At 50.0% G+C, this 24121-nt stretch overlaps 1 protein-coding gene across 1 annotated transcript in view; it reads right to left on the reverse strand.

Moving 5' to 3' along the window:
• The window catches only part of LOC137380314 (protein kinase C delta type-like), a 181449-nt gene that overhangs the window by 43121 nt on the left and 114207 nt on the right, over nt 1-24121 (reverse strand). Inside the window, 1 exon segment of the mRNA XM_068052241.1 lies at nt 19314-19374. Within this exon segment, the coding sequence (XP_067908342.1) occupies nt 19314-19374 (61 nt within the window).

Here is a 24121-nt window from a genome sequence, read left to right on the forward strand (position 1 = left end):
CTTCCAGTTTAGATGCAACCCGTCCTTCTTGTACAGGTCCCATCTGTCCCTGAAGAGAGCCCAATGGTCCAGATATCTGAAACCCTCCCTTCTACACCAGCTGCTCAGCCACGTGTTTAGCTGCACTATCTTCCTATTTCTAGCCTCACTGGCACGTGGCACAGGGAGTAATCCAGAGATTACAACCCTAGAGGTCCTGTTTTTTAAAAACTTACTACCTAACTCCCTAAACTCCCCCTGCAGGACCTCATCACTCTTACTGCCTATGTCGTTGGTACCGATGTGTACCACAACCTTTGGCTGTTCACCCTCCCCCTCAGAATGCCCCCTGTCCGTTCAGAGACATCCTTGACCCTGGCACCAGGGAGGCAACATACCATCCTGGAGTCTCTTTCACGTCCACAGAAGCGCCTATCTGTGCCCCTGACTATAGAGTCCCCTATAACTATTGCTCTTCTGCGCTTTGTCCTTCCCTGCTGAACAACAATGCCAGCCATGGTGCCACTGCTCTGGCTGCTGCTGTTTTCCCCTGATAGGCCATCCCCCCCAACAGTATCCAAAACGGTATACTTGTTAGAGAGGGGGATAGCCACAGGGGATTCCTGCACTGACTGCCTGCCCCTTCTAGCGGTCACCTATCTATCTGCCTGCACCTTGGGTGTAACCACTTCTCTCAAACTCCTGTCTATGACGCTTTCCACCACCTGCATGCTCCTAAGTGCATCCAGTTGCCGCTCCAACCGATCCATGCGGTCTGTGAGGAGCTGCAACTGGGTACACTTCCTGCAGATGTAGTCCTCCGGAACGCTGGAAGCATCACAGACCTCCCACATCTCACAGGTGAAGCACTTCACCCCTCTAACTGTCATTTCTAGCACTAATTAGTTAATTAATATAAAATAAATACTTATTAAATCCTTACTAAATTATGATACACTTAACTATATGGTCCCTAGTGCTAGATTTCTACAATAAATACTAAATGCTAACTAAATACAGTAATCTCCTCCCTCTGGTTTAGTTACTCTACTTATTAATTAGTTAATTAGGATTTTAATCAATTTTTATCAGTTTTATTTTCAAATTCGGTACAGATTCCCTACCAGCCAATCGGGTCACAGCTTTCCTGTGACGTCACTTTTTCAGTTTTTTTCCCCACCCCAGGTAACTGACCTTTGTTTCCTGGCACTGAGCCAATTTTGGATCCAACTCACCACATTCCCCTGAATCATAGGAAGATAGGAACAGGAGTAGGCCATTCAGCCCCTCGAGCCTGTCCCGCCATTCAATGAGATCGTGGCTGATCTGCAGCCTAACTCCATATACCTGCCTTTGGCCAATATCCCTTAATATCTTTGCTTAACAAAAATCGATCTATCTCAGATTTAAAATTAACAACTGTTCTAGCTTCAACTGCTGTTTGTGGGAGAGAGTTCCAAACCTCTAGCACCCTTTGCGTGAAGAAGTGCTTTCTAACATCTCTCCTGAACGGTCTGGTCCTAATTTTTAGACTATGCCCCCTAGTTTTAGAATCTCCAACCAGTGGAAATAGTTTATCTTTATCTAGCCTGTCTTTTCCTGCTAATATCTTGAAGACTTCGATCAGATCACCTCTTAACCTTCTAAATTCTAGCGAAAACAGGCCTAATTTGTCTAATCTCTCCTCGTAACTTAATCCCTGTATTCTAGGTACCATTCTTGTCAACCTACGTTGCACTCCCTCCAAGGCCAATATATCCTTCCTAAGGTGTGGTGCCCAGAACTGCTCACAGTATCCAAGTGGGGTCTAACCAGGGTTTTGTACAGCTGCAGCATAACCTCTGTGTCTTTATACTCCAATCCTCTAGATATAAAGGCGAGCATTCCATTAGCCTTTTTGATTATTTTCTGCACTTGCTCGTGGCATTTTAAAGATCTATGCACCTGAACCCCCAAGTCTCTTTGGACATCCACTGTACTTAACCTCTTCCCATTTAGAAAGTACCCTGCTCTATCCTTTTTTGGTCCAAAATGGAAAATCTCACACTTGCCCGCATTGAAATCCATCTGCCACAGTTTTGCCCACTCACCTAGTCTGTCAATATCTCTTTGCAATTTTATGCTATCATCTAGACTGTCTACAATGCCGCCTAACTTTGTATCATCAGCAAATTTGGATATATGACTTACTATGCCATCATCCAAGTTGTTAATGAATAATGTGAATAATTGAGGCCCCAACACAGATCCCTGCGGGACACCACTAGTCACATCCTGCCAATCGGAGTACTTACCCATTATCCCCACTCTCTGTCGCCTACCACTCAACCAACTTCCTAACCATGTCAATAATTTGCCCTCAACTCCATGGGCTTCTACCTTAGTTAACAGTCTCTTATGTGGGACTTTATCAAATGCCTTCTGGAAATCCATATAAATAACATCCATAGACACTCCCCTGTCCACTACCTTAGTCACCTCTTCAAACAATTCAATGAGATTTGTCAGGCATGACCTTCCTGTCATGAATCCATGCTGGCTGTCCCTGATTAACTGAAATTTTTCTAGATGTTCAGTCACCCTCTCCTTGATTATAGACTCCAGCAATTTGCCCACCACAGATGTCAGGCAACTGGTCTGTAATTTCCTTGGTTTCCCCTTTCACCCTTCTTAAAAAGTGGAGTGACATGTGCAACTTTCCAATCCAGAGGGACCACTCCTGAATCTGGGGAACTCTGAAAGACTATAGTTAGGGCATCTACAATGTGCTCCCCTACTTCCTTTAACACCCTCGGATGGAAACTGTCAGGTCCTGGGGATGTCTCACTCTTCAGTTCCATTAATTTCCTTGTTACTGATGTTTTACTTACGTTAATTGTATTTAGTCCCTGTCCCCTATTGGCTATTAATTTTTTCGGGACTTCCGGCAAGTTATCCTCCTTTTCAACTGTAAATACTGAGGCAAAGTAATTGTTCAACATGTCTGCCATTTCCCCATTATCAATGACAATATCTCCATTTTCAGCTTTTAGTGGGCTTACGTTGCTCTCGACCACCCGCTTTCTCTTTATGTAACTTTAACAATTCTTCTTATTGATTTTGATGTCCCTTGCAAGTTTCCTTTCATAATCTCTTTAGTAGCTCTTATAAGCTGCTTTGTGACCCTTTGCTGGTCTTTGTATCGATCCCATTCGGCCGGATCTGTGCTGCATTTTGCATTTTTGTAAGCCCTTTCTTTTTGTTTTATGCTATCCCTAATCTCTTTAGTTGTCCATGGCTGTTTTTTCTGTGAAGTGGAGCTTTTTCCTCTCAGGGGTATATACTCCCTCTGTATTTCGTTAAATGTTTCGTTAAATATTCTCCACTGTTCTTCAGTCGTTTGACCCATTAACAGACTTACCCAGTTTACCCTGGACAGTCTCTGTCTCATCCCGGTAAAGTCAGCCTTACCCAAGTCTAAAATTCTAGTAGCTGATTCGTGCTTTTCACTTTCAAACGCTAGCTTGAATTCAATCATGTTGTGATCACTATTTGATAAATGTTCACGCACAGTTAGGCTATTAATTAAATTTGGCTCATTACTCATAACTAAATCTAATATTGCCTGTCCCCTAGGACATGTTGCTGTCGGAAACTATCCCGGACACATTCCAGAAATTCACTACCTTTCTGACAAGTGCTAGTCTGCCTCTCCCAATCTATGTGGAAGTTAAAATCCCTCATTAATACTACTCTGCCTTTGTTACACACTTGCCTAATTTGTGCATTTATACAATCTAACACCTCAGAACTGCTACCAGGGGGTCTATACACAACACCCATTACAGTTTTAGATCCTTTTCCGTTCCTCAGTTCCACCTATAAGGTCTCCACTGGTTGCTTTCCCCTCATTATATCCTCCCTCACCAATGAGGTGATATTATTTCTAATCAGTAAGGCTACTCCACCCCCTCTGCCATTTTCCCTGTCCCTCCTGTAAACTTTAGAACCAGGTATATTTAGTTCCCAGTCCCGACCATCCTGCAGCCACGTCTCCGCAATGGCCACCACATCATAATCTTCCACTTGAATGTGCACCTGCAGTTCATCTGGTTTATTCCTTACACTCTGTGCATTTGTATATATTTGGGCTGTACCCTCTAACCTATCCCTCAGCACTGATGCTTTATTCGTCTGTTTATTATTTCTCTCTTCTGGTTTAACCAGTACACATCTTGCAGTTTGGTAACAATCAGCCTCACCACTAACCTGCACTTCTACCTTCTCCTTTAACTTCCTGTTTTTCCAAGGAACTGAACTCTCCCCCCCTCCCCAACTATTTAGTTTAAAGCCCGATCTACAGCCCTAGTTATGCGATTCACCAGGACTCTGGTCCCAGCATGATTCAGGTGGAGCCCGTCCCATCGGAACAGCTCCCTCCTTCCCCAGTACTGGTGCCAATGTCCCACGAATTCGAACCCATTTCTCCCAAACCAATCTTTGAGCCACGCATTTACCTCTTTAATCTTATTGACCCTTTGCCAATTTGCTCGTGGCTCAGGTAGTAATCCGGAGATTACTACCTTTTTGGTTCTGCTTTTTAATTTAGCCCCTCACTGCTCATATTCCCTCAGCAGAACCTCTAACCTCGCTCTACCTATATCGTTGGTACCTGCGTGGACCACGACAACTGGATCTTTCCCCTCCCACTCCAAGTTGCTCTGCAGCCCAGATGAGATATCCTGAACCCTGGCACCAGGTAGGCAACAGAGCCTTCGGGACTCTCGATCCTGGCCACAGAGAACAGTGTCTATGCCCCTAACTATACTCTCCCCGATTACGACTACATTTCTCTTTTCTCCCCCCACTTGAATGGCTCCCTGTACCATGGTGCTGTGGTCAGTTTGCTCATCCTCCCTACAGTCTCTGCTCTCGTCCACACAGGGAGCAAGAATCTCGAACCTGTTGGACAAGGACAATGGCTGAGGCTCCTGCAGCACTACCTCCTGGATCCCTCTACCTGCCTCACTCATAGTCACACCCTCCTGTCCCTGACCACTGGCTGAATTCAAGGTAGGTAATCTAAGGGGTGTGACTGCCTCCTGAAACACAGCGTCCAGGTAACTCTCCCCCTCCCTGATGTGTTGCAGTGTCCGAAGCTCAGACTCCAGCTCATCAACTCTGAGCCAGAGTTCCTCGAGCAGCCAACACTTGCTACAGATGTGTTCACCAGGAACCACAATGGGGTCCACCAGCTCCCACATCATGCAGGTACAACACATCACCTGGCCCCGCATCTCTATTTTATATAATTAGATTTTAATTTGTTATTTAAATTTCCGACTGGCCTTTAGTTTTTTTTTTAAACTGCTTTAGTCTTTAGTGAATATACTTATAAATCAATCAAGTCTTACTCTATGTTGATTCAATTAAATTAAATTAAAAACTTACCTGAATACTGACCCCAGCTGCTCTCTGTTTCCCTGCTCCCACTCTTCAATGCGATGTCACTCTGATGCCACTTTTCGATTTTTCCCCAGCTCCTCGGGCTCTGCTCTTCTCTGCCCATGGGCTTTTACTTTACTGACCAGTCTGCCATGTGGGAGCTTGTCAAATGCCTTACTAAAATCCATGTCGACCACATCCACTGCACTACCCTCATCTATCCTCCTTGTTACTTCCTCAAAAAATTCAATTAAGTTAATAAAACACGACCTTCCCTTCACAAATCCATGCTGACTATCCCTGATTAATCCATGTCTTTCTAAGTGACAGTTTATCCTATCTTTCAAAATTTATTCTAATAATTTACCCACCACCGAGGTCAGACTGACCGGCCTATAATTATTTGGCCTATCCCTCGCACCCTTTTTAAACAATGGTACTATGTTCACAGACCTCCAATCCTCTGGTACCTCACCAGTATCTAGTGAGGATTTGAAAATGATCCTCAGGGCGTCCGCTATTTTCTCTCTGGCTTCCTTTAATAACCTGGGATACAATCCATCCGGTCCTGGCAATTTATCCACTTTCAAGGATGTCAGACCCTCTAGTACCTCCTCTCTCTTATACTCATCGTATCTAATATTTCACATTCCTCCTCTTTAACTACAATGTCTACATCAACCCTCTCCTTTGTGAAGACAAAGTATTCATCAAGAACCCTGCCCACATCTTCTGCATCCACGCATGTTACCTTGTACATCTCTGATAGGCCCTACCCTTGCCTTTGTTGTACTCTTGCTCTTAATATACTGATAAAACATCTTTGGGTTTTCCTTGATTTTACCTGCCAATATTTTTTCATGTCCTCTCTCTGCTTTCCTAATTTCCTTTTTTACTTCACCCCTGCACTTTCTGTACTCAAGGCCTTGTAAGTTTTTTGTGACTGTCATAAGCTTTCTTTTTCTGCTTTCTCTTACCCTGTATGCTTCAAGATAACCAGGGCGTTCTAGATTTGACAGTACCACCCTTTATCTTTGTCGGGACAGGCCCACTGGTTTGCCAACGACTTTCCTTCAAGTAGCTACATCCAGTCCATTTTCACCAGATCACCTCTCAGTTTTGTAAAATTTGCCTTCCTCCAATTTAGAAACTTTACTCCTGTTTTATCTTTTTCCTTTTCCATAATAATGCTAAATCTAACTGTATTATGGTCACTATCTCCAAAATGGTCACCCACTGCTATTTCATTCACTTGCCTAGCTTCATTTCCGAAGACTAAATCTAGAATTGCGCCCCCTCTCTTTGGGCTTTATACGTGCTGGCTAAAAATGTTCTCTTGAATGCAGTTCAAGAATGTTAGGCCCTCTGTGCCCTTCACACTGTTTGTATCCCAGTTGATATTAGGGTAACTGAAATCCCCAACTATTATTGCCCTATTGTTTTTGCACTCAAATTTGCCTACATATTTGTTCTTCTACCTCCCTCTCACTATTTGGGGGTCTATAGTACACTCCTAGTAGTGTGGCTGCCCCTTTTTATTTCTGAGCTGCACCCATATGGCCTCATTTGATGATTCATTTAGCGTATCATCCCTCCTCACAGCTGGAATTGATTCTTTAACCAATAATGTTACACCCCCTCCTTTTTTATCCCCCACTCTATCCTACCTGCAAACTCTACATCCAAGGATGTTGAGCTGCCATTTTTGCCCCTCTTTAAGCCAAGTTTCCGTTATAGCAATTATATCATGTTGCCATGTGTCTATCTGTGCCCTCAGCTCATCAGCTTTATTTGCTATACTCCTTGCATTTAAATAAATAACTTTTAACACGGTCAAATTCCTGTGCTGTACACTTTTTAACCTTTGCTTCTTCTGTCTTTCAGAGTCATTGCTGATTTTCTGCCTCCCGTTCCCTGCCCTGAATTTGTCCTCTCCGAAACTGCCCGCAGGTTCCCATCCCCCTGCCAATCTAGTTTAAACCAGCCCAATAGCACATGCAAACCTTCCTGCAAGGATATTTGTCCCAGTCCTGTTCAGGTGTAGACTGTCTGGCTTGTAAAGGTCCCACCTTCCCCAGAACCAGTTACAATGCCCCAGAAATCTGAAGCCCTCCCTCCTGCACCATCTCTCCAGTCACACATTCATCTGGTGTTTTCTCCTATTTCTATACTTACTAGCACATGGCCTTGGGAGTAATCCGGAGATTACTACCTTTGAAGTCCTGCTTGCTAATCTCTTCTAACTCCCTAAACTCAGCCTGCAGGACCTCATCCCTTTTCCTACCTATATCGTGGCACCAATGTGGATCGTGACCTCTGGCTGTGCATCCTCGCCCTCCAGAATGCTCTGTAGCCACTCGGTGATATCCATGACCCTTGCATCCTGGAATTACGTCTGCAACCACAGAAAAGCTTGTCTGTTCCCCTAACTATAGAATCCCCTACAACTACTGTTCTCCTGCCTTTTCTTCTCCCTTCCTGCACAGCTGAACCACCCACGGGGCTCTGGTCATGACTCTCGCTGCACTCTCCAGAAGAATCCTCTCTCCCATCGGTACTCAGAACTGAATACCATTTTGAAAGTGGGATGCCCTCCGGGAACTCATGCACTACCTGCCTTGTCCTTCTTATCTGTCTGGCAGCCATCCAGCCCTCTCTGCCTGCCCTCTCTTAAGCTGCGGGATGATCAGCTCCTGAAACGTGCTAACCACGTATCTCTCATACTTGCGAATGCACCTCAGTGACACCAGCTGCCCCTCGAATTCCAAGATTCACCGCTTGAGTTCTTGCATTTTGTGGTACTTTCTGCATATGTAGCTGTCCAGGATATGTGTAGGATCCTGGAGTCCCCACATGACACAGGATGTGCATTAGACGGGTGTGAGCAGCCATGCCATGCCTCAAATTATTTATTTACTGCACTAAAATGGAAGTTAAATAAACATAATAAAACGGTTATAAATACAATGAACAAATGAGTAACCACCTGCCGACTACTGGTGTTTTTTTATTCTTTCATAGGATGTGGGCATCGCTGGCAAGGTCAGCATTTGTTGCCCATTCCTAATTGCCCTTGACCTGAATGGTTTGCTAGGCCATTTCAGAGGGCATTTAAGAGTTAACCACATTGCTGCGGGTCTGGAGTCACATGTAGGCCAGACCAGGTAAGGACAACAGATTTCCTTCCCTAAAGGACATTAGTGAACCAGATGGGTTTTTATGACAACTGATGATGATTTCATGGTACCATTACTGAGACTAGCGAGATTTTATTAATTAATTAAATTTAAATTCCACCAGTTGCCACGTTGGGATTTGAACCCATATCCTCAGGGCATTAGCCTCGGTCGCTGGATTACTAATTCAGTGACATTACCACTACACCACAGTTTCCCCTTCTACTTAGTCGATAGACATAACTGTTGGAGGAAAAAATAAAAATCAGCAGAAAAAAGAAAAGTAGTAAGAAAATACCTACCAGATACTCACCAACTAGCTCCCTGTGCCTTGCCGCTCTCTCTCCCCTCTCGCGCTGTTTATAGCTCCAAAGTCGCACCCAGCCAATCACCTTGCTGCTTCCCTGTAATGTCACACCTTGATTTTTCTTTCTGAAAGCTGGCAGACTAGCCGCAGCAGCAGCAGCTAGCCCCGCTCCTCTCTCGCTGCTTCCCGGTGAACTCTTCCGCTCACTCTCTCTCTCAATTAAACTACATTGATTTTTTAAAATTATTTATAGCACCCCTCCTTACCAAACTCCCTTCTTCACACTCTGTGCACTCAGTGTAGACAAGCAGCACTCAGAGACCCCCAAATTTATACTCTCTGAAATCAATGATGTATCAGCTTTGCTGCAACTTAGAAACCAGTTTAAGTTAGCTACCTAATTAACTAGCTGCAGCTACTCAGAGCTTGTATATCCCTGTTTAAAACCAAGAAACTTAAACAGTAATTTTAAGTATTTGCTAAATTTAAACAAAAAACTAGATTAAAGCGATTAACCCTTAAATTGCTGTCACTTACCAAACTCCCTTCTTCACACTCCGTGCAGGCCTAAATAGCAATCATCCTAAAAAACTGCACCTCCACTGGCAGAGGAGAGACAGCACGGATTAGATACTCCTCAGATACTGAAGCAGTCCGTGCCCGCATGCAGCAAGACCTGGGCAATATCCAGGCTTGGGCTGATAAGTGGCAAGTAACGTTCGTGCCACACAAGTGCTGTGCAATGATGATCGCCAACGAAAATCTAACCATCTCCCCTTGACATTCAACACATTCAACAGCATTAACATCACTGAATCCCCCACTATCATCCTGGGCGTTAGCATTGACCAGAACCTTAACTGGACCAGCCACAAATATGGTGGCTACAAAACCACGTCAGAGGCTGGGAATTCTGTGGCAAATAACTAACCTCCTCGATCATCAGTGCCTGTCCACCATCTACAAGGCACAAATCAGGAGTGTGATGGAATACTCTCCACTTGCCTGGACGGGTGCAGCTCCAACAATACTCAGGAAGCTCGACACCACCCAGGCTAAAGCAGCCCACTTGTTCGGCACCCCATCCACCACCTTAAACACTCACTCCCTCCACCACCAGCACACAGTGGCAGCAGTGTGTACCATCTACAAGATGCACTACAGCAACTCTCCAAGACTCCTTCGACAGCACCTTCCAAACCCGCGACCTCTACCACCTAGAAGGACAAGGGCAGCAGACACAAGGAAACACCACCGCCTGCAAGTTCCCCTCCAAATTTCACACCACCCTGACTTGGAACTATATTGCCCTTCCTTCACTGTCGCTTAGCCAAAATCCTGGAACTCACTCCTTAACAGCACTGTGGGTGCACCCGCACCAAATGAACTGCAGCGATTCAAGAAGGCAGCTCACCACCACCTTCTCAAGGGCAATTAAGAATGGGCAACAAATGCTGACCTTGCCACTAATGCCCACATCCCATGAAATGAATAATAAAAAGGAAAAAGAGTCAAGCTACCTCCACACTGTCCCCATCAAACACTCCCAGGACAGATACAGCATGGGGTTAGATACAGAATAAAGCTCCCTCTACACTGTCCCCACTAAACACTCCCAGGGCAGGTACAGCACGGGGTTAGATACACAACAGACTTTTAAGTAGGTGCACGGACTCCCAGGCCGCCTATACTTTCTGCGGCCTGGACTAGTCCGTGTTTCACATATATATTGAGCGTGCGAGGTTGCAGCCCCTATTTGAGTATCTGAAGGGGCTGCACTTCAGTCCCACGCTCCTGATCTTTGGGCACCCGGTGCGGAGGGGCTTGGGCCGGGAGGAGGATCTCCTCGTCAGTCTGCTCCTGGGCCTAACCAAGGTGGCAATTCACAGGTCCAGGTTGCGGGCCGTCGGGGGTTCCGTCCTCCCCGATTGCCTGCCCCTCTTCCGCGGTTACGTTCGCGCCCGGGTGTCCCTGGAGAAGGAGCATGCGATGTCCGCCGGTACGCTTGAGGCCTTCCGTGACCGGTGGGCACCGCAGGGACTGGAGTGCATCGTTGATGCCGAGAATGGCATTTTAATTTGAGTTTTTTGTTTATTTATCTGGTTTTAATAAAGTTATTTTAAAACTGTAAATATGTATATAAAGGGGACCTGAGGAATAAAGGCCACCAAAGAAAAAAAGAAAAAGAAAAAAAAAAACAGGGGTTGGCTGCTGCCCAAGTGAAATTACTCAGGACTTGTGAGCAACAATGAGCCTCAGCTGACTGTTGATGGTGGGCTGTGAACTGGAGGCTGTGAAATCGCTGCAGGGAGGAAGAGACAGAAACAGAGAGGAAGGTTTTTAATTATTTTGTCACCAAAGGAAAGCAACAGGAAGACACAGGACTGAAAAATCTTTGAGAGGTTGGTTGGAGCATTTGATGTCTTTTTGATTTGATTGTTGGAAGGGGGAAAGAAGAGGCAAGAGGGCAGCCCAGGGTGGGGCTGCCTGTCTCAATCCGGGGGTGGGGGGCTCCTGCGTCATTTGTTACCATCGAATAGGGAGCTTCCTCTCCACCCCAACTACTTGGCCTGGGACAGTGGAAGCTGCCCAGGTGAAGACCTCACCCCCCCTCCAACCAGAAGACCAGCTGTAAGACTGCTCTGCATTATTGCAGCTGTGAAAACTGATTCCTCCTGGTCTTCCTCTCCCTCAGCCTCTTCCCCTTTTGCTTCCAACTCCTTGCATTATCAATTTATTATTACATTTGCTAATTATTTATTTCTCCCCATCTCTCTCAACACACAGTGGGTGTAACTCTTCCGGCCCATGGCTTCTCGGTCCTCTCCGGTGGCAGGGCCTTCCTGTACTGCAGCAACTGCTGCGGCCGTTCTGTTGCCCCGTCACCTTTCAAGCTTTTAACAACAAAGCATGGGATGAAGAATTACGCCCACCCAAATATGGCAATTAAGGCCTGCATAAAGGCAATGGCCAAAGTTGTCAGCCCCTCAGCCATTGTTGCAGCCTCAAAAATGTATGGCAAGGCTGTTATTCTTCCTAAAGAACAAGCGGGTGATGTCCCTGGCCCCGAGTAAGGGACTCACTGTGATTGGGACTTGCCTGCCAGTGGATCCTCTGCGCAGTGGATTCTGTTATCGAACGTCCCGCCCTTTAATCCCAGTGAGCTCCTCCTCCCCCACTTGCACCATCTCGGGTAGGCGAGGGTTGGGGATCAACCCAGCCCCGCTTGGTCTTCGGGAGAACTGCCTCCAGCATGTCTACTCCTTTCCGCCACCAGTTATTTATGCAGCTGGTGTGGGAGGCGGTCATGGAACACGACTTCAATGTGGAATTCCAGGTTGCGGCCTACCGGGTCTTCTGGACCTCAGACGGGGCGTAGTACCATGCCTGTAAGGGGGTGGGGCATGTTCGTACAAACTGCCCCAACCTCTTGGCCACCAACTCCACCTCAGTGGCCCAGGGTGGCACCGCTGCACTTCCCCCTACTCCTGCAAAAGTCACCGCTCAGGCGGTTCCAGAAACGGTGGTGTTTACGGCCTCTGATGGCGAGGGAAAGACCTGTCCAGGTGGAAGGAAGGCGCACTGCAAGTCGAAACACCCAAAGGCACACCCCCAGACACAAAACAACGAATGGAGCCTGAGCTCAGCCCTCGGGCTGATCCAGGGGAGCCCACCTGCCCCACGGCTGAGCTTGGGCCCAAGGGCTCTGGGCAGGGGTGTGCTGAGGTGGAAGCAGAGACCTCTACTAAGATGGAGGTCTCTGAGCCTCTGCGCTCCTCCCAGAATAAGAGGAGTTGCCCCTCCTCTGAAGAGGGCCAGGAGTTGCGGGGTCCATTGCCTGGTGCGGGTCCTCCAGCTCCCCCACCACCAGCACCATCAGTGCCTCGAGCCCTAAGCAGCAGCCCTCTGCCCCTCAGGATGGAGTGGGGAAAGCCCCCGTTAATGTAGCAACTCCCAATGAGGATTGAAAGTGCCCAACTATGGTGGGGGAGCCTGTGGACCCCACGGGAGAAATCTCTCCTTTGGCCGATGTGTCGGGTGTCCCAGATGGGGGCAAGACCTGTGAGGGTCAACCCTCCCAGCAGCCTAATGCTGCCGCCCAGGATGTACCCGACCCAGAGGTCAATTTGTATAACGCGGCGTCAGCTGGGCCTGTGGGTGCTGGCCGGGTGGGAGATGGCCTCTTCTCTCCGGTTCCGGCTGGATTTCCGCTCACTGGCCTAAGGACACAGGTGGAGGGGGGCCTGAACCACTGGCACTCATAGGCTCAGGTTCCCTACAGGAACCCAGAGAGGACTCCTCTGCCATCGATCCTGGCGGAGACGGGACCAGCTGATGCAGCCGGGACATCCGACCCACAGTGTCTGGTAGGTGTGTCAGCCACTGGCGATGACAACCCGGAGGAGGTTGGGGACTCGGTGTGAGGCACGGAGGATGATCTTAAATCCATTGGCAGTGAGGCAGTGGTCTTCCTCACCGCGGAACTCCAGGACATCCTTGCTGCATGCAGGGGTTCCCGCAAGAAAGTTCAGCTGGCCCTCGGCCGGTGGTCGAATCTGGAGCAGATCATCTGGTCCGTCCGTGCCACCCTCAAGAAGGAAGGGAAGGGTACAGGAGTGAAACTGGTTGTGAGGCGCCAGTTTAAAGCGTTCCTCAATGGGTTGCTGAAGGAGTGGAACGCGAGGTGCACTTCCACTCTCTCCTCACTGTAAGGTGTCAAAAGCCTTGCTAAAATCCATGTAGACCACATCAACTACACGACCCTCATCAATCTTCCTTGTTACTTCTTCAAAAAATTCGATCAAGTTGATCAAACAAGATCTTCCCTTAACAAATCCATGCTGACTATCCTTGATTAACCTGTGCCTAAGTGACAGTTTTTAAAAATTCATTCATGGGATGTGGGTGTCACTGGCCAGGCCAGCATTTATTGCCCATCCCTAATTGCACTTGAGAAGGTGGTGGTGAGCTGCCTTCTTGAACCGCTGCAGTCCATGTGGGGTAGGTACACCCACAGTGCTGTTAGGAAGGGAGTTCCAGGACTTTGACCCAGCGACAGTGAAGGAACGGCGATATAGTTCCAAGTCAGGATGGTGTGTGACTTGGGGGGGAACGTGCAGATGGTGGTGTTCCCATGTATTTGCTGCCCTTGTCCTTCTAGTTGGTAGAGGTTGTGGGTTTGGAAGGTGCTGTGCAAGGAGCCTTGGTGAGTTGCTGCAGTGCATCTTGTAGATGGTACACACTGCTGTCACTGTGCGTCGGTGGTGGAGGGAGTGATTGTTTGTAGATGGAGTGCCAATCAAGCAGGCTGCTTTGTTCTGGATGGTGTCGAGCTTCTTGAGTGTTGTTGGAGCTGCACCCATCCAGGCAAGTGGAGAGTATTCCATCACACTCCTGACTTGTGCCTTGTAGATGGTGGACAGGCTTTGGGGAGTCAGGTGGTGAGTTACTCGCCTCAGGATTCCTAGCCTTTGACCTGCTCTTGTAGCCACGGTATTTATATGGCTACTCCAGTTCAGTTTCTGGTCAATGGTAACCCCTAGGATGTTGATAGTGGGGGATTCAGTGATGGTAATGCCGTTGAATGTCGAGGGGAGATGGTTAGATTCTCTCTTGCTGGAGATGGTCATTGCCTGGCACTTGTGTGGCGTGAATGTTACTTGCCACTTATCAGCCCAAGCCTGGATATTGTCCAGGTCTTGCTGCATTTCTACACGGACTGCTTCAGTATCTGAGGAGTCACGAATGGTGCTGAACATTGTGCAATCATCAGCGAACATCCCCACTTCTGACCTTATGATTGAAGGTAGGTCATTGATGAAGCAGCTGAAGATGGTTGGGCCTAGGACACTACCCTGAAGAACTCCTGCAGTGATGTCCTGGAGCTCAGATGATTGACCTCCAACAACCACAACCATCTTCCTCTGTGCTGGGTATGACTCCAGCCAGTGGAGGGTTTTTCCCCTGATTCCCATTGACCTCAGTTTATCCTGTCTCTCAGAATAGATTCCAGCAATGTGCTCACTACTGAGGTTAGACTGACTGATCTATAATTATTCAGTTTATCCTTTGCCCCCTTTTTAAACAGAGGTACATTAGCATTTCTCCAATCCTCCGGCACCACACCTGTATCCAGTGAGGACTGGAAAATGAGGGTCAGACCCTCTGCTATTCCCTCTCTTGCTTCTTTTAACAGCCTAGGGTACATTTCATCCGGCCCTGGTGATTTATCAACTTTCAAGGATGCTAATCCCATTAATACTTCCTCTCTCCCTATGTCGATCACATCCAATACTTCGCACTCTTCCTCCTTAACTACAATATCTGCATCGTCCCCCTCTTTTGTGAAGACAGACACAAAGTATTCATGAAGAACCATACCAATATCTTCTGCTCCTACTCATAGGTTACCTTTTTGGTCTTTTATGGCCCTACTCTCTCCTTAGTTATCCTCTAACTTTTAATTTAAGATTTATTTATTTAGAGATACAGCACTCAAACAGGCCCTTCGGCCCACCGAGTCTGTGTCAACCAACAACCACCCATTTATACTAACCCTACAGTAATCCCATATTCCCTACCACCTACCTACACTAGGGGCAATTTACAATGGCCAATTTACCTATTAACCTGCAAGTCTTTGGCTGTGGGAGGAAACCGGAGCACCCGGTGAAAGCCCACGCGGTCACAGGGAGAACTTGCAAACTCCGCACAGACAGTACCCAGAATTGAACCCGGGTCCCTGGAGCTGTGAGGCTGCGGTGCTAACCACTGCACCACTGTGCCGCCCTGGGTTTGCTGACAACGCTACCACTAGGTGGCAGTACTGTGGCACATGCATAAAGGCAGCCTGTGCCAATAAAACATCACAGTCTGTGAAGTCAGGTAGCTGCCAGGAATAAAGATGGCGCTGCTCAAATAATCACACGATGGCAACCTAAACACATGGCAGCACACAATGGTCAGAGGGAGACAGCGAGGGGGCTGGGGGAGGGAGAGAGTGAGGGGGCCGGGAGAGGGAGAAAGCGGGAGGGGGGGGGGGGGGGGGGGGGGGAGGGAGAGAGCGAGGGGGCCGGGGATGGGGGGAGCAAGCAGACATGGGAGTGGGGAGCGAGCGGGCCTGGGGTGAGGGAGGAGGAGAGCGCACCTGCCACCACCAAGGTCTTCGGCCATGCTCTCCCCAATCCACCCACCCTGGCTCTCTCCAAACCCCCCATCCCCGGCTCTCTCCAAACCCCCCATCCCCGCTCTCTCCCCGCTCCTCCCCACCCTCGCTCCCCCCCACCTGCCCCCCACCCCCGCTCCCGGCCCCCACCCCCGCGTTACTCAATGACGTAATCTGGGCATGCGCCAACCAGTCATGGCAATGCGGAACGCAGTGCATGCGCAGAGAGTAGGAGCCAATCATGTGCGCAGATTGGCGCAGTCTGATTACGTCAGCTGACAGCTGCATTGTCAAGAATCACTTTGATTGATAAAATATCTTTGGGTTCACCTTGAATTTGCTTGCTAATATTCTTTCATGCCCTCTCTTTCTTTCCTAATTTCACCCCTACACTTTCTATCCTCCTCTCGGCTTTCTGTAGTATTGAGTTCTCGGTGTCGGACATAAGCTTTCCTTTTCTGCCTTATCTTACTCTGTCGGCCCCTTGACATCCAGGGGGCTCCAGATTTGGCCGCCTCACCCTTTTTCCCTGTGGGAACATGTTTACCCTGAACCCCTTGAATCTTCCCTTTCAATGCCTCCCACTGCTCTGACACTGATTTACCTTCAAGTAGCTGTTTCCAGTTCACTTTCACTAAATCACTCCTCAGTTTAGTAAAATTGGCCTTGCCCCAATTGAGAACTATAACTCCTGTTCTATCTAATCCCTTTTCCATAATTATGTTGAAACTGACTGAATTATGATCACTATCACCAAAATGCTCTCCCACTGCCACTCCTTCCACCTGCCCATCTTCATTTCCTAAAACTAAGTTTAAAACTGCACCCTCTCTTGTTGGACTTGCTACATACTGGGCAAAAAAGTTCTCCTGAATACACCTCAAGAATTCTGCTCCTCAATTCCTTTCACACTAAAACTATCCCAGTTAATATTGGGGTAATTGAAATCCCCTACTATTACTGCCCTATTGTTCTTGCATTTCTCAGAGATTTGCCTACATATCTGCTCTTCTATCTCCCTCGGACTGTTTGGGGGTCTATAGTACACTCCCAGCAGTGTGACTGCCCCTTTTTTGTTCCTTAGCTCAATCCACATGACCTCATTTGATGAACCTTCCAACATATCATCCCTCTCACAGCTGTAATAGTTTCTTTGACCAAAATTGCCACTCCCCCTCCTTTCTTATCCCACTTCCTATCGCATCTGAAAACCCTGTAACCAGGAACGTTGAGCTACCATTCCTGTCCCTCCTTAAGCCAGGTTTCTGTAATAGATATGATATCACACTGCCACGTGTCTATCTGTGCCCTCAGCTCATCTGCTTTATTTGCTATACTCCTTGCATTGAAATATATACCCTTGAGCACTGCCAAACTCTTTTTTTAATTTTCTAACCCTCGTTTCTTCTGTCTTCCAGACTCATCCATTAATTTTCTGCCTTCCATTTTAATTTCTGACTTTGTCCCAGCTGAGTCTACCCTCAAGTCCCCATCCCCCTGCTAAATTAGTTTAAACCCTCCCCAACAACACTAGCAAAATATCCCGCAAGGAACTCAGTCCCGGCTCTGTTTCGGTGCAACCTGTCCGGACTGTACAGGTCCTATCTGCCCCAGAGCCCGTCCTAATGTCCCAGGAATCTGAAGCCCTCCCTCCTGCATAAACTTTCCAGCCACACATTCATCTGTCTTATCCTTCTATTTCTTTACTCACTTGCGTGTGGCACTGGCAGTAATCGGAGATTACTACTTTTGAGGTCCTGCTTGCTAATTTCTTATCTAGCTCCCTAAATTCTGACTGCAAGACCTCATCTCTCTTTCTACCTATGTCGTTGGTTCCGGTGTGGACCATGACTGCTGGCTGTTCACCCTCACCCTTCTGGATGCTCTGCAGCCACTCAGTGACATCCTTGACCCTAGCACCAGGGAGGCAACACACCATCCTGGATTCACATCTGCGGCCACAGAAACACCTGTCTATTCCCCTGACTATTGAATCACCTATCACTATAGAACCATAGAAAAATTACAGCACAGGAGGCCATTCGTGTCTGTGCCGGCCGAAACCTAGCCACCCAATCTAATTCCATCTTTCAGCAATAGAACACTATGGCTCTTCCAGTCTTCCCTGTACCTCCCTGTGTAGCTGAGCCACCCTTGGTGCCATGGACTTGGCTCTGGCTGCACTCTCCAGGTGAAGCATCACTTTCCTCAGTATTCAGAACTGAATACCTGTTGGAGAGTGAGATGCACTCAGGGATCTCCTGCACTACCTTCCTGATTCTTTTTGACTGTCTGGTGATCACCCATTCCCTCCCTCCCTGCATACTCTTAAGCTGTGGGGTGACCACATCTATAAATGTGCTATCCACGTAGCTCATCCTCATGAATGCAGCACAGTGTCATTAGCAACTTCCCAAGTTCCAAAACCCAGAGCTCAAGCTGCTTCAATTGACGATATGTTCTGCACAAATGGTTCTCCAGGATACGGGAAGCACCCTGGAGCTCCCACATAGCACAGGAGGTGCATTCTCAAGGTTGAAGCAACCCTACCATTCCTTTATTTATTAGTTGACCCTTTGCTACTGCTAAAAAAAGAAATCTTACCAATGCTACAACTACTTATAATTAATAAAACCTTACTAGTACTGATAAATCCTACTTAAAAACAATACAGTTTATGAGTTAAACTAAACCTTACTCAAAAAAATACCAGCTACTCACTTGTTGCTTATTATTAAGCTATTTACACGCACACCCTAACAGTAGTGTACTAACCCAGCTATTTAGAGATTATTCCCAAACAGCAGTTACTCACCAATCAATCACCTTGCTGCTTTCCTGTGACGTCACTGTTCACTTTGTTTTCAAACTCCGGTGCGCCTGGACTCCTCTTCGTTGCTCTCCCGGAAGGTAAGTGCTCTAGGCCACAATCCTCGGGCTGTATCTATCAGCTCCCCATTCCGTGTTCTTCACGCAGGTCCGCTCCTCTCCCGGCAGGTAAGTTGCTCTAGGCCACAATCCTCGGGCTCTATTTATCCGCTCCTCACTCTGTGTTCTTCCCACAGGTCCGCTCCTCTCCCGGCAGGTAAGTGCTCTAGGTTGCGATCCTCGTGCTCTATTTATCCGCTCCCCGCTCTGTGTTCTTCCCACAGGTCCGCTCCTTTCCCAGAAGGTAAATTCTTCCTCATGAGACTGGAGCGGGGAAAGGAACAATTGAAGGGGATTCTTCACACCGAGCAATGGATTCCTACAAAAATCTTACCCGAATCCTCCAGGAACAGCTGCACAGCCATCAGCACCTTCCCCTGGGGCTGCAGGTCCAGCTGTGGAGAGAGAGAGAGAGAGAGACACCAATGAATATTTTAACTTACCCTCACACACACAGACCCAGGGACCAGATAATGGACAACTGCTGCACAGGCTGCTTGAGACCACAGTGTGAGGAACCGTGCTCTCTCTACTCAGTCACATTTTAATACTCCCAACTCCGAGTCAGAAAGTAGTGTGCTCGAGGCCCACTCCCAGAGACAAGCCTATGATCCAGGCTGACAGTGCGGGGCAGTGCTGGGGGGAGGGCCGCCCAGTTGGAGAGGCACGAATGAGGGAGGGCTGCCCTGTCGAAGAGGCAGTGCTGGGGGGAGGGTCGCCTGGTCGGAGAGGCAGTGGCGAGGGAGGACCGCACTGTCGGAGGGGCAGCGGCGAGGGAGGACCGCACTGTCGGAGGGGCAGCGGCGAGGGAGGACCGCACTGTCGGAGGGGCAGCGGCGAGGGAGGACCGCACTGTCGGAGGGGCAGCGGCGAGGGAGGACCGCACTGTCGGAGGGGCAGCGGCGAGGGAGGACCGCACTGTCGGAGGGGCAGCGGCGAGGGAGGACCGCACTGTCGGAGGGGCAGCGGCGAGGGAGGACCGCACTGTCGGAGGGGCAGCGGCGAGGGAGGACCGCACTGTCGGAGGGGCAGCGGCGAGGGAGGACCGCACTGTCGGAGGGGCAGCGGCGAGGGAGGACCGCACTGTCGGAGGGGCAGCGGCGAGGGAGGACCGCACTGTCGGAGGGGCAGCGGCGAGGGAGGACCGCACTGTCGGAGGGGCAGCGGCGAGGGAGGACCGCACTGTCGGAGGGGCAGCGGCGAGGGAGGACCGCACTGTCGGAGGGGCAGCGGCGAGGGAGGACCGCACTGTCGGAGGGGCAGCGGCGAGGGAGGACCGCACTGTCGGAGGGGCAGCGGCGAGGGAGGACCGCACTGTCGGAGGGGCAGCGGCGAGGGAGGACCGCACTGTCGGAGGGGCAGCGGCGAGGGAGGACCGCACTGTCGGAGGGGCAGCGGCGAGGGAGGACCGCACTGTCGGAGGGGCAGTGGCGAGGGAGGACCGCACTGTCGGAGGGGCAGTGGTGAGGGAGAGCTGGCCGGTTGGAGGGGCAGTGGTGAGGGAGAGCTGGCCGGTTGGAGGGGCAGGCTTTTGGATGACTTGCTAATCTCAGTACTGTTCAGGTGGATGTTGAAGACTGCAGGACACATTTGGAAGATAAGATTTCCTGGAGTCTTGGTCAACATTCCTCCCTCATCCAATAGCAGAGGAACTGCCCATACATCTGCTTGCTGCTTGGGATCTTGCTATGTACAATTCTCTGTCACATTTGCCTCGAAAACAATCAGCACCTAAACCTCAAAAGCAATCCATCCTATGGTGAAAGGTGTTGAGGTGTCTGAGAATTGAGATAAGGGGATGGGTTAGATACAGAGTAAAGCTCCCTCTACACTGTCCCCATCAAACACTCCCAGGACAGGTACAGCACGGGGGTTAGATACAGAGTAAAGCTCCCTCTACACTGTCCCCATCAAACACTCCCCAGGACAGGTACAGTACGGGGTTAGATACAGAGTAAAGCTCCCTCTACACTGTCCCCATCAAACACTCCCAGGACAGGTACAACACGGGGTTAGATGCAGAGTAAAGCTCCCTCTACACTGTCCCCATCAAACACTCCCAGGACAAGTACAGCACTGGGTTAGATACAGAGTAAAGCTCCCTCTACACTGTCCCCATCAAACACTCCCAGGACAGGTACAACACGGGCTTAGATGCAGAGTAAAGCTCCCTCTATACTGTCCCCATCAAACACTCCCAGGACAGGTACAGCACGGGGTTAGATGCAGAGTAAAGCTCCCTCTACACTGTCCCCATCAAACACTCCCAGGACAAGTACAGCACTGGGTTAGATGCAGAGTAAAGCTCCCTCTACACTGTCCCCATCAAACACTCCCAGGACAGGTACAGCACGGGCTTAGATGCAGAGTAAAGCTCCCTCTACACTGTCCCCATCAAACACTCCCAGGACAGGTACAGCACGGGCTTAGATGCAGAGTAAAGCTCCCTCTACACTGTCCCCATCAAACACTCCCAGGACAGGTACAGCACGGGGTTAGATGCAGAGTAAAGCTCCCTCTACACTGTCCCCCATCAAACACTCCCAGGACAGGTACAGCACTGGGATTGGCTGCCCACTGATTTGGGAGCCTGAGTGCATCAACGAGGTGCAGCTGACCGTGCTGGTGGCAGTTGGAGGTTGCAGAGGTGGAGAGAGGAGCTACACTGAGCAAGGGAGAGCTTCTACAAACAAGCAAAGGAAAACTCCAACAACAATCACCTTTAAAAGAGAAGAAAGTGACATTCTTTTTTTGTTGGAAACAAGGCTTTGTCTGGAGGTGGGTGCTGAACACCAGTAATTTACTTTGGACTGTTGGGGGAGGAACAAGTGGCTGGAACAACAAGGGGTGGGGCTGCCAATTCAACAGGAATCTGTGCTGCTGCAAAAGCACACAGGAAAGCTCCCTCCCCACCCCAATTGCCAAGCCTGGGTCAGCTGAAGCTGCCCAGCTAAACAGACGGAAGGGGATAGATAGTGCCTGGGCAGCTTCAGCTGACCCAGGTGAAGACGACTCCCCCAACCAGAAGACCGGAAGACCAACTTCAAAGACTGTTTTAAGTGTACTGTGAGCACCACCTCCAGAAAGCAAGTCATCCCTTCCAGCCTGCCTTTGCCTCTCCTCTATTACCTCAGCCTCTCCACTAATCTGTTGTTTGTTTGTTTGTCTGTACTACACATTCAATATTTTCAGTTAAATCGCTGATATTTGGTGTGCAAGTCCACAATTTGGGGTGGGTTTAGCTCTTGGACCCATGGCAAGCCCTTCATCACCGGTGGCGGGGCCCTCTACTACCTACGCAGCTGCAGCTTCTGTGGCTGCCCACGTGGCCCCGTCACCCTTTAAATTATTGACATGCAGCCATGGGGTGAAGAGCTATCCCCACCCCAACATGTCTATTGAGGCCTGCGTTAAGGCAATGGCCGTGGTTGTCGGCCCCTCGGCCATTGTTGCGGCCTCAAAGATGTATGACAAGGCTGTGTTCTTTTTGAAGACCGAGCGGGCGGTGTCCCTGGCCCTGAGTAAAGGGCTCACTGTGGGGGGGACCTTCCTGCCAGTGGACCCTCTGGGGGCCACTGCGCATCGGATAATGTTGTCCAACGTCCCACCCTTCATTCCCAGTGAGCTCCTCCTCCCCCACCTGCACCATCTGGGGGAGGTGAGGTCGGGGATCACCCCAGTCCGGCTTGGTCTTCGGGAGCACAGCCTCCAACATGTCTACTCCTTCCGCCGCCAGTTATTTATGCAGCTGGCGCGGGAGGAGGACACGGAGGGTCAATTTAATGTGGAGTTCCAGGGGACGGCCTACCGCGTCTTTTGGACCTCGGACGGGGCGCGGTGCCACGTCTGCAAGGGGGTGGGGCATGTTCGGAAGAACTGCCCCAACCTCCCGGCCGCCAGCTCCACCTCGGCGGCCCAGAGTGGTTCCACAGCACCTCCTCCCACTCCCCCCGCACATCCAACAGACACCGCTCAGTCGGTTCCGGAGGCTGTGGTTTTCACAGCCTCTGGCGGGGAGGGGAGCGTCCGTCCGAGCTGAAGGAAGACGCGGGGAAAAAAGAAACATCGTGAGGCGCGTCCCCTGGACACTTTGACTCAACCCGAGCCTGAGCTCAGCCCAAAGCCCATTCCCATGGAATCCACCTGTCCCAGGGCTGGGCTCAGGCCCAGGGTGACTAAAAAAGGAAAAAAGGGTGCGGAGGCGGAGGCCTCTGATGACATGGAGGTCTCTGAGTCTCCGCGCCCAAGTGCGAAAAAGAGGAGAAGGCACCCCTCCACAGAAATAACACAGGGCCCTGAGGTGCAGGGCCCATCTGTTGGAGGGGAGCTGCCTCCTGTTTCTGGTCCTCAGGTGCCCCCTACCGCCACCACCAAGGCTGCAAAGTCCGGGCAGGTGCTCCCTATTCCTCAGGATGGAGGGGAGGGGATGGCCCCGGTACGTGAGGCCCCTCCTGAAGGAGTAAGTGGGGCCCTGCTTGTGGTGGGGGAGCCTGGGGAAACCGCCCATTCCGCCACTGCTACTGGGTCGGGTGTCCTGAATGAAGGGGAGGGCGAGGCCCCAGAGGGTCGGGCCTCCCAGCCGGAGTCCACCACCAACCAGGAGACACCCGACCCAGTTATAACTGAGAATGCTGCCCCATCTGCTGGGCCTGTGGGTGCTGGCGGAGCGGGAGATGGCCTCCTCTCGCCGCCTCCAGTCTCGGCTCCGGCTGGTTTCCCGGAGTCCGGAACTTCTGTCTCCCCTGGACCAGTCATTGGCCTGGGGATGGAGGTGGAGGGGGGTCCTGAACCGCTGGTGCCTACAGGCTCCAGTTTCACAATAGAACCCAGAGAGGACTCCTCCGCCATCGATCCTGGGGGTGGGATCGTGACGGAGGCGGGACCAGCTGGCGCGGCCGGGACGTCCGCCCCACAGTGTGTGGTGGATGTGTCGGCCGCTGGCGGTGACGACCCGGAGGAGGATGGGGATTCGGTGCGGGGCACGGAGGATGATCTTGATTCCATCGCCAGTGAGGTGGTGGAGTCCCTCGTGCCTCCCACCGAATCTCCTCTCATCCCCACGGCGGAACTCCGGGATTTCCTCACGGCTTGCAGAGGTTGCCGCAATAAAGTTCAGCTGGCCCTCGACCGTTGGTCGAATCT

This window comes from Heterodontus francisci, chromosome 19 (assembly GCF_036365525.1).
Source record: "Heterodontus francisci isolate sHetFra1 chromosome 19, sHetFra1.hap1, whole genome shotgun sequence".
Classification (NCBI taxonomy): Eukaryota; Metazoa; Chordata; class Chondrichthyes; order Heterodontiformes; family Heterodontidae; genus Heterodontus; species Heterodontus francisci.